Source organism: Zonotrichia albicollis, chromosome 4 (assembly GCF_047830755.1).
Source record: "Zonotrichia albicollis isolate bZonAlb1 chromosome 4, bZonAlb1.hap1, whole genome shotgun sequence".
NCBI classification, from domain to species: Eukaryota; Metazoa; Chordata; class Aves; order Passeriformes; family Passerellidae; genus Zonotrichia; species Zonotrichia albicollis.
The window spans coordinates 69,925,006-69,942,616 of NC_133822.1; the positions used below are offsets into that span (position 1 = coordinate 69,925,006).

The 17,611-nt window shown below is 36.5% G+C and overlaps 1 protein-coding gene across 4 annotated transcripts in view; it reads left to right on the forward strand.

Annotated features, from left to right (window-relative positions):
- COG5 (component of oligomeric golgi complex 5) overlaps window positions 1–17,611 on the forward strand; it is a 174,191-nt gene that overhangs the window by 117,446 nt on the left and 39,134 nt on the right. For all 4 annotated transcript variants that reach the window (XM_005481884.4, XM_074540047.1, XM_026790291.2 and 1 more), the window contains 4 exons: window positions 9,734–9,815; window positions 12,076–12,280; window positions 12,985–13,146; window positions 15,175–15,274. In XM_005481884.4, the coding sequence (XP_005481941.2) occupies window positions 9,734–9,815; window positions 12,076–12,280; window positions 12,985–13,146; window positions 15,175–15,274 (549 nt within the window). The remainder of the gene's footprint in view (window positions 1–9,733; window positions 9,816–12,075; window positions 12,281–12,984; window positions 13,147–15,174; window positions 15,275–17,611) is intronic.

A 17,611-nucleotide genomic window follows, 5' to 3' on the forward strand; every position in this document is an offset into this window, starting at 1 on the left:
GCTTGTCATGAACAATAGATTTATTATTAATGTTTACATGTTTAAATTACAGATTTAATTTTTAACAAATCTATTAGTTGTTTAAAGGATAAATACAATTCAATGTACAATTTGTGGGTTTTATGTAAGAAAAAAAGACCTTTAATGACTAGATTTTAGTTGGAGAGGGCCAAAAGAATTCAGAACTCATGCAGTTCTGATTTCCAGTTTTGGGGAAAACGAATACAGCTTTCACTGTATACCTTTTTTAAAAGATAGGGTTAATGCTGTCATAATTTTAAGGGCAAAAATTAAAATTACAAATAAGATTTAAATAATGGAAATTTGATATTTTTGTTCGCCTAATGACTGGTTATTTATATCAGTTCTTTCAATTACCTAATTCACCTTCAGAGAGCTAACAGGTTACTTCAGTTTATTTTGCTTTATTGCTTCTCTCTTTCAATGTGTAATGACTAATCCTTCCTCGGCTGTTGTAATGCCTAAACTACAATTGACTTCAGTGTAAATCGCAGCCAAACACATCTTTCTGTGACAGCCACCTTCCTAATTGGAGTCCCTCTTAGCCCCTTGTAAAAGAGTTGAAAATGATCTTTGATCCTCGTCTATTTTGGGTCCTTCACTCCCACATAGGCATCAGGGAACAGCTCTGCCAAGAGAGAAGCAGCCTGGAAAGCAGCAAATCATTTTTAAGGGGGGTTGGGCTGGTCAGTAGAAGGGATGAGCTGGGTCTCTCTGCTGGGCAGAAAGGTGCAGGCAGAGCTGCCCTTGCTCGCCTTTGGGTGTCCCGTTTGCAACCAGGGCACATCACAAGCCCTGTCGGTTACGTAAGCCTCGGGGTAAAAAAGTGAGCTGAGAGTTCTAGGGAGTGTTATTATGCACTTTCTGGAGGGCTCTTATCATTGCTTCTGCTGATGAATGTTTGGTGAGTAAGCAGGCTTTTTTCCTGAGTTGTCAACACTGGCAATATGAGGTGTTAACGACACAGAAAGAAATGTCCTCAGCATTACATAAGAGAAAGAAAATACATGGAAAATATAGATATTTATTGACAGAGTGTACTTATATTTCACCTTCTAATTTCTGCTCCCTGTCCAAACTTGTTAAAAATGTTGCTGCTTTGAAATTATTCACATCTACCATCACATACTCACATTCAGTTGACCCAATTAATAAATAATCCCAAGTGGAAAATATTGAAAAATAATCTAATTATTGTCTTATGTGAATTCAGAAATAGTATGGTTTTCACCAATTATTATATGATTTATTTTTCAGGTTTTTTTTGTAAATACAGAATTGGATTACTTGCACATCATTTCTACTGTGATTTCTATTTGTTATTTAAGCCATAATGAGGTACTTTGTGAACATGTACCCAGGTGCATGAGCAGGTTTTTGGTTCCCAAAATATCTAAGACAATTTTTGTTTCAGATCTGCAAATTGCCCTGCTGAATTCACTTGCAGGAGTTTTGAGGACTCTTAAAGAGCCAAGAAAATCATACCATTTAAAAGTCCCAACTCTCATTTTGAATGGATCTGTGTGCCCAGGCAGCCATACTAAAAATAATTTGATCCTAATTCACATGGGAGGGTCAGAGCCTGTGCAGTGGTTTTCTAATGACACTACAATTTCTGTAGAACTTTAATTCTGTTTCTCTGACAGAAATATGCAGCTATGAAGAAAAGGGAGGGTGTGGAAGTTTTGTGGGTTAGTAGGTAATAATGATTTTTGTTCTTTTTCGCTTCTGGTTTGGTGGTGTTTGTGCAAATTGCAGATCAGTGATGACTGCAAATTACTAAGTCAGTTGGTTTTCACTCAGCTTGCCATTGGAAAAGAAATACATTTACCAGAAGTGCCGCCTTTTATCATCATTCTTGTCAATCTTTCCTGAACAGCTCCGGGCTGAGTGGACATGGTAACGAACCATCCTTTCATCCTTGGAGGGGATATGAAGTAGTCAAGGTGAAAGCATGGTTGGAATTGAAGCTGTACGTACTGAATCACATCTCTGGGTAGAAGAAAGCTGTCAAATCCCTGGGGTAGTTACTGGCTCTTGAATACTAAGTTCATTTATTTCCAGTTGATGCATATCTTGCATGAATATGGAAGGATTAATTAATGTTTTAAGTAGTTTTGAAGATATAGGACACTGTTTAATATCTAGGTATTTTTGTTCCTTACAAAATAGTTTTTCTGAGGAATCACTTAAGAATTCCAATATTCTATGAAATTAACAGTTTTAACTTTATTTTCTAGTCAAGGAGGTTTTTGAGAAATAAATCAAACGAGCTTTTTTTTTCCTTTGTCACCTGCATAAAGAGACCTTTTTCAAATGTTGCACTACTGCTGGAAGTCTAGAAACTATTACACTTTGGATATAAACTGATCAACCCAGTGTAATGAAATTCTGTGCCCTGCAGTAAAAGAAAAAAAATCAAGGTCATTTTTAAAATCACAGTGTCATTTATTGACATCTCTGCACCTGTAATGTATAATCCAAACAACATTAGAAATTTAAATTCACTCTTATTTGAAGAAATTTAATCCTGACTACTTTAAGGATATAGAAAAGGGTTATTGAGAACACACTCAGAATTTGTCTTTTCTTTACTGATTAATTTCACTACTGAGGATGATGGCTTTTTGTTCACAGTCTAACATTTGGCAATTATGTTGCTATAGAAATAGTGCAAATAGATTTCCTTATTTCTGTCCCATAAGATCTTGTCATATGAAATTGTTAAATCATTTGCATTGTTGCTTTATTGGTGGAAAAAATATTTAGACTGTCCTTTAAACGTCTTCTGTTTTTGGAGCAACATGCACAAGTCCTGTATTTCTCCATGGCGGAGCATTTGATTACAGATAGAAAACACTGTATATGTTAGTATGCAAAGCCTGATTTCAGGAGCCTGCAGCAACTAGCTGCATGCTAATATTCACCATATTGTTTTACATTTCAAAGAGGCTTCACAATGAAGATGTTTTGCACATTCTACTCAAAGTATCAAAATTTTTACAGGGAAGTTGGAAGTGGTTGTCATGAAGGGGAAACCAGTTTAGAATCAGTGGGTCAGATTTATTATTTGAATGTTAAAATAGCTATTTTAGACAGACACAAATATGTTAATTCACAGATGGAAAATTATACTCATTAAGTTCTAAATTTACAGTGTGGAGGAAATAGAGACATTTGTAAAAATAAGTATCTGTCCTTTCAGCATCTTCTTACTTTCTTGTCTAATACTTAGGAAGGGAGGTACTTTCGTTCTCCTTCCTTGAATTTAGATTTAATGTCAGATACTAAATAGTTCTAATAAGAACAGGGCTAAAAAGATTTGATTTCATTTCAGTAATAGCAAAGTTAATTAGTAATTTGATATGGGTTTTTTAAAACGAGGTAAGCTGTTTTTATGTTTGAGGAGACTTGAAATCAGTTTTCCAGGCTTTAGCATGAGTATTATTGTATAGTACCAGTGACTACAGATCTTCTATCCTTTGATGACACTGGTACTCAGCCCACTGTTGTTCAGTGGTTTATTAACTTATTAGGAGCTGTTAGTGGAAATGGGTTATATTTTTTGAACTGGGAAAACGAGTCATTTTCATGTGAGTGAGAAGGGGTTTAGCACATGAATCGTGTCAGTCTGTAGTTTCTTCTGTAATCTTGTGAGCAGGCAACATCCAATCTAAATTTCAAATCTATGCAGTCAATGCATCAATCTGAGTAATAGTGGTGCTTCACACTATTAACAAGTCTGCTTAGGTGCTGTAATACCATGCACTAAAAATGAAAGGACTACTGAAAAAAAAAAGACAAGTATAAATCCCTCCTCCCCCATACCAGTAAAAGAGTACTGATCTAAATCCTTTCCCTACCACCAGTCATTGCATAGAAGGTAATTGAGTTTGCAGGCTCTCCCAGTTCCACTTTGAGAGCTTTTTATCAATGTGGGATTAATCATGAATGGCCAGGCCCAGCAAGTGGTGATCGGTGGTGCAAAGTCTAGCAGGTGGTCAGTAGTGTACTTCCACAACAGTCAATACAAGGTCCAGTTCTGTTTTAAGATTTCATTAGTGATCTGGATGACGGACCAGAATGAACCCTCAGCAGGTTTGCTGATGACACAAAACTGGGAGTAGTGGCTGATGCTCCAGAGAGTCATGCTGCCATCAAGAGCGACCTCAAGAGAGTGGAGGAATGTCTGACAGGAAACTTAAGGAGTTCCTGGGACGGAGAGCAGGAAGAATTAACAGTGTCCAGATGTCTCCTGGCACTGGCCTTATGCAGTGTTATTAGGCTGCATCAGGGGAAATTTAGGTTGTACATAGGGAAAAAGTTCTTCACAGGAAGAGTGATTGGCCATTGAAATGGGCTGCCCTGGGAGATGATGGAGTCAGCATCCCTGGAGGTGTTTAAAAAAAAGACTGGATGTGGCACTTGGTGCCATGGTTTAGTTGACAAGGTGGTGTGAGGTTGTAGGTTGGACTTGATGATCTCAAAGGTCTTTTCCAACCTAGTTAATTCTGTGGCTCTGCGGTTCTATTGCACAACCTTAGATGTTTTATCTAAAACCTGCTATATTAGGGGAAAGTTGCACAGTGTTACTCTTTGTGCCAAGTATTGACAATAGTGACTTTATAGTAATAGTTGAAAAGAAATAGTTACACAAAGCGAAAATATTTCTAACAGGTTGCTGGTTCTGGCCCTGATTCAGCAAAGCAGTTAAGCACATTTTTAATTTCTCATAAATAATATATCCCATGGAAGTCAAACTACTGCTGTCTATGATTTTAATAAGGATAAACTTTGTCCCATTCACATAGACAATATAGTGAGCCTCACTGTTGAGAAGATACATCACCATTTGTGGTCTGGCCTGCTGGACATATTTTGTCTGATTTATGGGTATAATTTTCATGAGCAATTAATTCCTCTGTGAATAGTATGTGTGATTGTGTACCAAATTCTTAAATAGTGTGAAAAAGAAGGAAGACTACAGTGGCTGGGCTAGAGTACAGTCTGGTTGTTGTGGTTTTCTATTTTACTCTACACAGAGGCAAGCGGGTTACCTAGAAATAACATATTTTAAAGTAGCTAAGTGCTAATAGTCCATACATCTTTCAAAAGTACCTTTTTTTTTTCATTCCTTCATTGTGGCCAGATGTCCAGTAGGTCAGAATGACAGAGGGTTGTCCTAGTGTGTGTTACTGGGCAGTTGTTTGATTCATTTCTGAAAATAAAGAATTAACAAGAGGAGGACAGATCTAAACTGTCTTGCACTGCATAAAGGATTACATAGGGGCTACTAAATCATGTCAGTGACTGCTCAGCTGTTCAGTTTTGGGGAAAAAGTGGTCACTGGTCACAGGAACAATAGTGACAGTATTTTTAATTTACAGTCTGGGTTGGTAGATATTAGTTTGTGTAAATGTGCTTTAGGCATTGGAGCATTTTAACAACAGGTTTTTATTAGAAAATGGCTAGTTCTGTGGCTGATCTTCCATTTTGTAGTGGTACAAAGTATGATTTATGTGCAGATTTTCTATGCTGTGAGATCAAAATAAAGCTGTGAGCAGGCAGTACCATTCATTCTATAATGCTGTGTTAAAAGGTCTGGTTTGGGAGAAAAGTTTTGTTTTGCCATTGTAGTCTTAAAATTGCTTGCAATTAATGTTCATAGTTTTAATTTGGACTCTTTAATGATGGGGAAAATATATATGTCAACCTGAATCTTTCTTACCATGAGTTATAGATACCATCAATTACAGTTAAGGTTCTTTTGTTGAAGGAAAAACATATCACATGACAAGAGGAAATAACATTTTATTTTATGCTAAAGTGCAATCATTTACTTCTGGAGACTTTCAATTATGTATGGATGTTTTATGTAGGCTTTCTGTGTGCACAATATGCACCTGAAACAGCTTTGTGCCAGATAATAACACCCCTTACCTTCCAAATGTATGTGTGTTCTCTGTGTTGCTCAACACGTACACTGGGAGGGGGGACAGTGTGACAGAACGGTGACCTTTTTCCAGTGCTGTTGGTTATGACATAGGAAGCTGTTGGAAAGTGATTGCTGCAGAGCTGAAAAGATAATCGGATGCAGTTCATTACTCATCTTGTCAGCTGCTCCTGCTACAAGGGATTGTATCACAAGATGTTAATCTGCTTGTGACTAGATTTCAAAGCAAGCATTTTTATTTTGGAGGGGGTGTAAATAATTTAACATCTTCCAATTCTATTTCATTTTCAGAAGCAAGAGAAATGGAAAATTCCTCATTTAAAGTCTCAGAATATTAATTGATAGAAATATTAGTACATCCTTGTGGATTATTTTACAACTATATTATGATATGCTACAAAAAGCTGTTTAATTGCAGAAGTGGGTTTTTTTAGACTAATTATGAGGTAGTGCATTCCTTGAATAGTGGAAGTTTGTCTGCTAGCACATTTGAGTGTGATCTGCAAGACAAGTATTAGACACAAGATCGATTTGGACCAAAGAGAGCCCTATCTCCGCATTGAATCACTAATGTGGATGTACCCAATGCTCCCATACATTGTCTACCACTGAGGATATTTTATCTAAGTGTGGAGGAGGATTATATTCATTATTTGCAGATGGGAAGATGAGAAGGTAGTTTTAGCTAGCTGACTTCAGTTTCCTGAAAGCAAAAGGCCCAAAAGAGCAGTTACTTTCTGATACTGTGATTTGCTGCTTACAATGCTGTATGTGAAGCATAGGGAAGGCGTATAAACTTTCCATTACATTAAGATGAGCCAGTAGATTTGCTGTGTACATTTCAAGCAAGCAGAACTGCCTTTTCCAGCTTCATTCTGCCTATCTTTTTAAGTCCTTGAAGAAGTTGTCCAGTTGAAGGTATATTCCTTTGATTTCCTCTTGGAGAGAAGCATTCCTTTTGCTGCCCTTTCCTTGTAATTTTCTAGTATTGATTATTGTCAGATGGAATTGCATGCTACATTATAAGCAGTTAAATCTAATCCTTATTAGAATATGTAATTTAGAAAACAAGCAGTGAGAAACTCAAATGTACCTTCAAAAGTAATATATCAAATAATGTGTAAGCAAAAGAAATTACAGGTTTAAACAAATGAAATTGTTTCTCTATGCTCATGGTTGCATATGGCACTTTTTTACTCCCTCTGGAGTATCTAATGCTAATGCCTTGCTGTATTCCAGTTTTGGTAGCTACAGTCCACCCACTTAAATACCCCCTGGTGTATGCGTAGGCAACAGTATTCTCTAGTTCCTGCCACAAACTCTAACATGGTCTTCTCTGTGCTATTAATCAGCAGCTATATTTCACCTCCAGAGAGACTGCATCTCAGCACTGGACAAAGTGAAATCTCGTGTCATATGTTATACAAGCAGCCAGCATTCTGTAGATAGTGATTTTAGTTAGAAAACTGGGCATTTGCTTTTTCCCCTGAACGTTTTTGATGCAGTCGTCAGTCAGTAGGAAATGTTATCTGACTTCTTTGTGAAGCTTTTCCCTTCTGTCTCTCCTCATACATAATACAGCTGGCTAGCTGAGCCACGAGGGCCTTCTTCCCTACAAAATTCTGATGCAGGTAATGTACACCATTCACCCAGGTCAGAAGACAAACTAATGAGCAGAGGCTAATTTGTATGGCTGTGGCTACCTATGCAAATGTGTGCATGAGAACATGTGTGTGCGTGTCTGACCTTATATATGTCTATAGAGATACATGGAAAAGTGGCATGTTCTCACCACAATATAAAATATCATCCCATGTTACTCTTACTTGTCACCATGCTGAATCTGACAGTTAAGAGAGGAATGTTGATGGGGAGGAGTACATGCATATTTGTTTTCTGGACCCGTAATCACTGTGTTTTCTGCTGAGACAGTGATAGAGATGTAGATGGTAATTACAGGAATGAAAAAAAGAGTTTGAAAGTGCCCTCCTAACTATTTTTCCACCTCCATTAGATGATTTAGAATTTGAATTGAGTTACCATGCTCAATAGGCAAGCATTGTTCCAGGTTGGGATAGAGAATATGAAAACCATTTAATTTATATTTGATGTAAAATGCCATTTGTTATATAGTAGTTGTCATGCTCTCAGTTTGAAACTGTGAAATAAAGAATTAAGTAATTCACATATATGCTATCACAATAAATTTATCAAAGAAAAGAGATTTTATGTAGTGAACCTTCTGAATAATTTTCTGATATTCTAATTTTACTTTGCCCATTTATGAAAGTCAAGTACAATTTTACAGAAAATACAAACATAACTATAAAATAAATTACTTCAGTTTCTAAATCTGTCATTGTCCTCAAGTAGTCAAAAATGAGATTCCATAATCCCAGTTTATTTTGACATTCAGTGTTAATTATCATACATTTTATGAGTCCAAGAGTATAAAAGATGTTCTCTCTCAGTTCTTAATACATGACCCATAAACTTTACCTTTCTTTCTCTTTAGAGATAAGGAGTTGAGTTGGATTAATTCCTCATCTAATTGCAGAGTTTGTGGCGATAATCCTATTTTTTATCATTACTTTTAGATGGATCACTATACCTTTGACTGATTTTTCAGAATTTATATTCATTCTTTAAGATGATTTTTTTTGAACTGAATCTTGTTCTTGAACTTGCAGATTTTCAATGAAGAGATCTTCAAGAGGGATGCAGTGGTACTTGTTAACGAATAACATTGTAAAGACATTAGTTGGTTTGCCCATTATTGCCACTGCTAGTGAAAAGAGACCATTTTTTTTTCCTTTATCATCTTAAGTAGTAGTAAGTCATTTTGGAGTAGTGAGACATTTAAATATAATAGATTATCTCCACCTTTTTGTGGTACTGCTGGGCAGTGCAGAAATGAAACTGACATGTTTTTTCTTTTCTGATTATCATTCCTATAGTGATCTGGTCAAACTGGTTAATGCAGCCACAGGGTCAAGGGATGACATGTACACCATGCAAGGAAGAAAGCCCTTCTGTTCAGAGTGGGTTTTCTCTTCCCATGACAACACTGAACAGTCTTCCAAGTAGGCAGGACAGCATACCCATCCTCATCTCCTGGAATTTTTTTTTCTCCCTCAAACAGACCGGGATCAAAAATCAGCCTTTAATGCTAAGTGCCAGATGTTGGGGGCAGTAGGGAAGCAGCCTGCCCCTGCACATTGCCTTTGCTGTGTTCCCTTGTTTCCACTTCAGACTGCAATCCCTGTTGGCACCAGGCAGGGAAGAGTCATCTGTGAGGTTCACTGTATTTTTGTGTGGTTTGTGTTTCTGGGAAGCAGAGCTGCTCAGTGTGCAGTGGTTTGGTGCTGGTTGGAGTTTGCCAGCGCGTGGTAATGGCAGTGAATAATTGCTGTGGTGTAGCCAGCACGAGAACTCCCACAGAATGGGAAGGTCACTGCAGTGCAGGGAGATTTTCTAACACGTCTCCTGAGGTGTGCTGCTTCAGGCTGCACTCACACCCCTAGGGAGCTGGGAGATTTATGCTCAAATATTTAATCTGAGACAAGACTGAAGCTTTTCTTTTGTTTTCTCCGATAGTTTTTCTAGCTCTAAACCTGAGGAAAACTTCTCAGATTTCACTTACTTTGTTTTTATTCTCAGTGATGAGGAGCAGCTTTGACTGGAAGCATTTGCATTGCTTGATATTCTTTGGAAAGAGCGTGTTTTGAAACTTGTATTCCTTTTGTCCCTTGCTCTTAGGATGGCCAGTCTGATATTTTGTACAAATTTTGGACTGCAGTTACCCAGACACTTTCCTCTCAGTTTCAGTCAGCAACAGACTGTAAGTATTCAGTATAAATGATTTGTAATGTGTTCTGTAATTATTTTGAATCTCACTTTCCAGTACGTCCTTTGCTCGGTATCTCCTCTACCAGAACTATAGCAGTGGTTCACTCAGCACAAAGTCTGTGTGTTTATAACTTCTGGGTTTGTAACCAGACAGGATCCTCTTAAACTATGGTTGAATTTTCAGAAAGAAATATTTTCTGTTTCATTAAGTAGTTGTTATCTAATAACAAAAAGTATTTTTCTAACTGTGAGTGGAAGTAAAAATGTTTGGAATGCTACCTTATACTCCCTGAAGCAAGTGGGTTTGCCAAATTCAAAATTAGTAATTTGATTTTAAAGATAAATTCTTAGCCTTTTCTTGTTAAAGAATGATTGGTTGTAAAAATCAGATTTCAGGTTTTTTTTTTTTTTATTCCATTATAAACAGGATTTTAGTTACTTCAAAATTGTTTTATATAAATACGGATGAGCTGGTGTTCTGACTTAACACAATTTTCTCTACATGTGTAATATGTAAATAGCTGATACAATCAAGGAATATTAAATATAAATCATGTATTAACATAAGACAGTTCTATTACCAGAACATGCTAATGTAGCATGCAGTTGGATCATAGGTGAGTTTGGGGCTTTCATAAATATGTCTTTCACATTTGCATAGAGTATTTAAATTTAATCTTTTGCACACAGAGGTGAAGGGCATAAGTTGTACATTTATCTTTGTGATCTCAGCTATTGCACTGGCTCTTCAAAATTTGGTCCTTCCAGGCTTTTTAGCAGCAATGTAATTTTGAGGAACTAGCTGGTGGATTCATACTCAGTGGTTGCTAAGTAACTAGATGATCCCAAAAGAAAATGTATGCATCTTGTGTTAAAACATATTAATTTTACTGTTTGCCTTATGCGTTGCTTTAAGGGCAGCATGCACATACTCTGAGCGTCCTGTGCTCACACTGAACTTGTGCTGCCTGTTCTCAGTGTTCTCACTGAAGATTGTAAATTTGTGACATCAGTTAACAGGACCAACCAACACTGCACAATTGAGGGAACTCTTACATTTTGGCAGCTGTACTTTCTCTAACAGCTATTCAAAACTATTTATTACTTACAGCTTTTAATAATGTATTTCATATAAAGATTTATAGGGGAGGTTTGAATATTTTTATCTTGCTACAGCTGAGTTTTGGGGAGACAGATTTTTTCATTTCAGCAAGGCATCTAAATAAAAGTATTCATTTTTAATATAAATTTCTGGCGATTGAATGCACTGACATCAGTCCCGTTCTGAATCATATAGATCAGAGGAAGACAAGATATCAGAAAAATAGTGTAAAATAGAAATTTATAGCAGTTTAAAAGGTTTGATATTAGATAATGTTTGATACTAGATAATGTTTGTGTGAGGTTGGGGCAATCTTTGCAAACATAGCTTCATGACCTAAAATAACTCTGTGTTTGATAATAAATGTGAATCCTCCTGTATTCAAAATTATATATTGGAGTTGAAAGCGCAGCCTGGGTGAAATGGGGCAGATGTCTGGAACCTGAAAAGCCTATGAATGAATGGAACAGTGTTTATCTCCTAATGTAATGGGAAATCTCTAGAGTATGAGTGATGTTAGATCAAGATAAACAGTTGCTAAAGCAGTTGTACATTTGTTTCATTTCCTGTTACTTGTGGCAAGCCTTTCAAGGCTGAAAATAATGCTGCTTTCTCTGCTAGCTTTGTCTTTCTTTGAGAAGTTTAGGAATTGCATATTAAGTACCTTGTTATAAGAATTGGGCATAAAAGCATATGCTTCCTTCATCACATTTCTGAAGGCTTTGGTCATAGGAGTTCTCTTTGTCTGTTTTAAATTGTTATCTTCAAAGTTGCACAGCCTCACACTTATCCTCCATCAAGATATTGTTAGCAAATCTCTAGATTTAGAGAGTTCCAATTACCCTTTGGCCTTAAATGAATGATAATAATAATTAAGTTTGACACCAAACATTTATTGTACAAAATAATTTTTTCATATCTAGTCTTTCCAGTTTTCGGTTTTATATTGGTGCTTTACATCCTTTGTCAAGTGCTTTTAATGTTATAGTTATTTCCCTTTGAAATGAATTAGAAATATTACATTATTAATATTAAACTTAGGATAGCATTGTGTAATATTGATATAAATACAAGGATAGAAGTTGTTTATAGGAATAAAAAAATTAGTCTGAGCTTAGCATTGTGTGTTGCTTACTGCTTTATTTTACAGCCTCTATGTTTTTGAAACAAGCATTTGAAGGAGAATACCCTAAATTACTGAGGCTTTATAATGACTTGTGGAAGCGCCTCCAACAATATAGTCAAAATATTCAGAGGAATTTTAACACAAGTGGAACTACTGATCTTTTTGCTGAACTACAACAAATGGAAGAAGATGCACAGGACATATTCATGCAAAAAAATGAAGATTATGAGTATGTATTATGAACTGTATGGCTATAAAATATAAATATTTGCACCCTGTAAGAAAGCAGAATATTTTTTTTAAACTCACTGTTACTCAAATTGTCACTGCAGGAGAATTTGAAAGGCTTTTTCCCCCTCTTGCAGTTACTGCTCTAATGCTATTTTAGAGCTCTAGGCTTTTTATTAAGCCATATATCTAACAGTGTTGGGTTGTCTTGTCTTTCACAAAGTCTCTGAGTTCTATCAAGTTCTATCTTTTTGTCTCTTTGGGTGAAAAAAATAGGAAAATGGTGAAAATTCAGTTTTGTATGTATTGTGATTACAGCACTAGCTTTCTTCAGTTGACACTGCAATCATTTGAGTATGACAAATGCTCAGTTGTTATGATTCACAGTTTTTAGTTTATACATCATAGAATAAACATTATCTAAGTGATATCAGAAAGATCAAGCTGAAACAGGCTTATCAAGCCTATTATGACTTACAGACTTATGTAAGATAAAATGAATATATTATATGAGAATTGTATTGACTTAAATATATTCTTGAGCAGTCAGTGGGAGACTTATCAGAAGAATGTTTTTTATATGCATATGTTTAAAAAGCAGAAAGGAAAAACAGGTTCAGTGTTGCAAAGTTTGTATGTCTGGAAAGATTTAATGCTATTGTGTCTTTTAATTTGAAATGTAATAACTTTTTCTTATGTGCAAAGTCCAGAAAAGGCCTTGAAGGATTCACTGCAACAATATGAAGCTGCCTATTTGTCAAAATCCTTGTCTCGACTGTTTGACCCCATCAATCTTGTCTTTCCTCCTGGAGGTCGGAATCCTCCCTCTTCTGACGAGCTTGACAGCATCATTAAAACTATAGCCAGGTATGCACATGTGAGGCATTGGAAGTGTATATTGGAAATACTCAACATGTATTTTTTCATAACTTACAGTTTTAGAAAGGAGACTTCCTTAGCTGTAAAAGGTTGATTACTCTTTAATTGTAAAGTAGATGAGTGCAAAAATCAAGTCAGAGTTTAGGACAGGACAGGATAGGATGGGATAAAATAGAGTAACACACAACAGAACAGAGTAACACACAACAGAACAGAATATTTCAGTTGGAGGGGACCTACAATGATAAATCCGGTCAACTGCATGAATACTTCAGAGCTGGCCAAAAAGCTAAAACGTGTTAAAGGCATTGTCCAAATGCCTCTTAAATACTGACAGGCTTGGGGCATTGGCCCCCTCTCCAAGAAGCCTGTTCCAGGGTTTGACCACCCTCTTGTTAATTAAGCGATTCCTTAATGCTTAATGGAACCTCACCTCGTGCAGCTTTGAACCATTCCCACACCTCCTCTGACTCATCCTGGGGAGGAGTGCTCAGCAACTCCTTCTCCACTTCCCTGCTTAGGAAGCTGTAGAGGGCAAGGAGGCTGCCCCTCCTTTTCTCCAAACCTGGCAAACCCACACCCTTCACTATCCCTCACAGGACATTCCTTCCAGTCCTTTCACCTGATCTGTTGCCCTCCTCTGGACACATTCAGATAACACCACATTCTTCCTAAATTGTGGGACCTTGAATTAGACATAGTGTTCAAGGTGAGGCTGCACCAATGCTGAATGCAGCAAGATAGGCACCTCTTTATTATTATTTACAATAAATATAGTTTATTATTTATTTTCTATATTTTGTTTTTCTGGAATAAATAAAGCATAAGTTTTAATGTTTAAGCTTATAAAAGATCAGGAAGAGAAATTTTACACATACTGTCAGTGTCTGGTATCTTAATTATCCTGACTGTATCAAAAGAAAGTGGTAGTTGCTTGGCTGGAAGTGATAATACCTGATGTAAATACTTTGTTAGAGTAAAACAGCAAGATGATAAGTAAATATGACTATTCCAGGTAGAATTTGTAGAATGAGATACCTAAATTACCAGTGGTGCATTTTCTCTCATAAGGTTTTGGTAACGACTACTCTGTTTAACAAAGTTTGAAAAAACATGGGCAGTATTCACAGTATGTGTGTGTATAAAATATAAAATATTGACACAGTACTTGTGACTGGGAGTTACAGATGCTCAGAACATGTCTGTTGGTGTGGTGACTGATACTGGTTTGCTCCTTGCAAAAGAGAAAGGAAAACAACATGAAAATTGCGAAATTTCAACTGAATCTTCTAGACTGACCTTCAGCTTATGATGTTTGGGGCCCTAGAGAGTTCCCAGAGAAGATTTTTCCAAGCTGGGGTGCCTCGTGATTCTCCAGCTCTTGAGAAAGGTTAAACTCACCATGAGCAACATGACGGTTCTTGTGCTTGCCTGTCTTCAGCAGAGCAGTTTTGAATGCAGCCCCAGCCGATGGAGATCTGGGCACGTTAATGAACAAAAAATACTGGAAGCGATTTAGAAATCTTTTCCTTCTTCGTTTGTTCCCTGTCGTTCCTTGGGGGCCTCTTTTACTATGAAGGATTGCCTAAAACACAGCTTATTAGTTGTGTCAAGCTAAGGCATCCCCTGGGTATTTCTGCACAGCTCATGTAATTCCAGAGTTGAATGACTGTGTATTCACCTGTAATGTTTGAAGGCTGCTGCCAAAGCTTGAATGTAGTTAATTGCTGTCAATATTTTTGAATGGCTTACTAATAGTGATTTCATACTGAAGTGTCATTCCTAAACTTTGCTCATTTCTACTAGAATAGGAGCACTGCACATAAAATTCCCAAATGACTTGTTAAATTGTAAACTGAATTACGGTGCGTGGAACGACTTGGTTGTATGTGTTACTCTCTCTAAATTGCCGTGCCACGTAACTCTGGATTCATAGTTAATTCTTTATCGATCCAATACAGCATTCAATACTGCACTGTTCAGTTGTTAATTAAGATTTGTAATCTTTGCTTCCAGTGAGCTAAATGTGGCTGCTGTTGATCCAGACCTGAGTTTAGCTGTGGCCAAAAATGTGGCGAAGACCATTCAGCTTTTCGGTGTAAAATCAGAGCAACTTGTAAGTAACTTTAGATTTCTACATTGCGATGGTTTTTCACGTGCAGTGTTTTGTAGATTTAGAACATAAGAGTTAAGCAATCTAGATAGACAAAACCTTCCAATTAACTCTCCGTTGTATTTATGAACACGATCAATTAAATTCTGCCTTCAGACAAAGTCAGCCTATTGATAGCAGTAAAATTTATCTGTATAACTCCAAATTGAATTTGCCATATTAATTTTTAAAACCTCAGAATTGTAGCTGTCATTAAACAAAATCAAGACTGTTGAATTCAGTTCTTTATTAACCAACATTTGATACTGCATCAGTTACATGATACAGCATCTTTATGGTATTAAAATTTAGACTGTTCAAATACAATTTTTCACTACTTGCAAGAAATTTTGGGTATTTTTTCCATATATGTTTTATTTGACATATGTTTAACTGACCTTTACTTGTTTGTATTTGTAATTTATTTCCAATCATTTACCATGCAGTGGTATCTAGTGTTAACCAGAATAGAAGAAGGATCCCCAAAGCCTTATCCTTTTGTTAAGAGCCTCCAAAAAGCCTATGGATAGTACAGTCAGTATTGTCATCATACAAAAAAAAAATTTTAGATGAACAATTTTCTCCTAAGGGCTGTCGCTGAAATTATAACAGTTTTTTATGAAGAGATGAAAAAAAATTTTTGCAATATGCGGACCCACCAGAAATGACTAACTACTTGTATTTGTAAACAAGATGTTCACTTAATAAACAACATTAGTTCTGACAGCAGACTCAGATTCCAGTAACATTCATTTACTATATGTTTTATTTAAAGAAAGATGCCTGCTGATATTTTTTTTGTACCAATTGGCTACAAAACATTGCAGTAATTTAGTTAGTTTGGTTTCTGTTTACCTTTTACATTTCTTCCATCTCAGAATAGCTTTGAAAAAATTGGAATTCAGTAGCACATACTTTGTTTACCTTGTCTATTGGATGAATTGTCTTGGAAGTTTGCTGACTTGGTGTATGGAAAGGGAATGTAGGTGAAGCAGTCATGAAAGCCATAAAGACTAATTTAAACTTTAAAATAAAAACAAACATTAGCATTATTTTCTTAGCTATTTAAAGCATGGTGCTTAAGTTGAATCTGCTTTTAAAGATACCAAATCATGGTTTCATATTTTCAGAATGAAATTTGCTCATGACAGAAATGAGGATTTTTAATTGGTTGTGAGAGTCATCATAGGTAAAAAAAATTACATTGTGTCATGGAGTGTAGTGTCAAATAGTAGCATTCAACTGGAAAAAAAAGACCTTTCAGCTGTAACTGTGAAAGTATCAGGGTTGTGCTCATTGTCTCCCTTAGAGTCTGGCCAGTGGATTCTTTGGAAGTGAACATCTTTTTGTGATCAGACAGCTGGAAAATTCATAAGAAACTCTGAAAAAACCAAGATACTTAGAAATTAGCTGATAAGTATAAGATTTGTGGCTTTGTGTTACCTAACCTTAAAGTAAAAGAATGTAGGAGGAAAGGGGGAGTGTGAGCCCTTAAACTTCTTGATTTTGACAACTTAAAATGCGAACTTGAATCACTAAAAAGCTAAGTGAAGGGATTAGCCAGCCTGGCAGGATGAACATCAGTGTCCTTGAAGCACAGACCTACAAATTGTAAAATAATATTGCACAGCTACCCTTTTTTAAAAACTTCTTTCTTTCCTTGCTGATACATGTTACAAATTTAAAAGCCAGAAGTGCTCAACACAGTTGCCAAGATATAAGTGTCAGAGTCATCTTTGAAGTGCTGAAATATCATTCCTAGCCTCCAGCTGCCTCTCCAGCAGGGCATGGCTCTCCCACTTGTCCTGTGCCATGCTTGCCAGCCCTCTGGATATAATCTGGAACAGCTTAGCCTTTTTTTGGTGCCTATTTTTGGGCAGACAGATTGAGCCTGGAATGTGCACCACATGTAGAATAGGAGCTATGTTAGACAGCACTGTTTCATTATGTTTTAGTGGTTTAGCCAAGAATGCAATCTTAATTCAATCTTGGTATCCAGCCTCCAACAATAGCTTGGAGTCAACAATAATCCTGCTCTCCAAAGCTGAGAAGGGGCCATGGAACATATCCGCTCAGATGCTTCATGTCTGATAGCTAGAGCAGAGCAGTGCTAGAGATGGACATTTAATTTCCTGGAGGAACTTGAAATTGAGTTCTCTTCCAAATTAAAAGTAAACAAAACCATCTCAGAATTCTCAGTGAAGGAAGATGGGGGCAGGAGAGTTTAAAAAGTAATTAATTTTTTTTAATGTTGAAATATTGCAGGTAGATTTGAAAGGTGAAGTGAAATGTGCAGTTCTA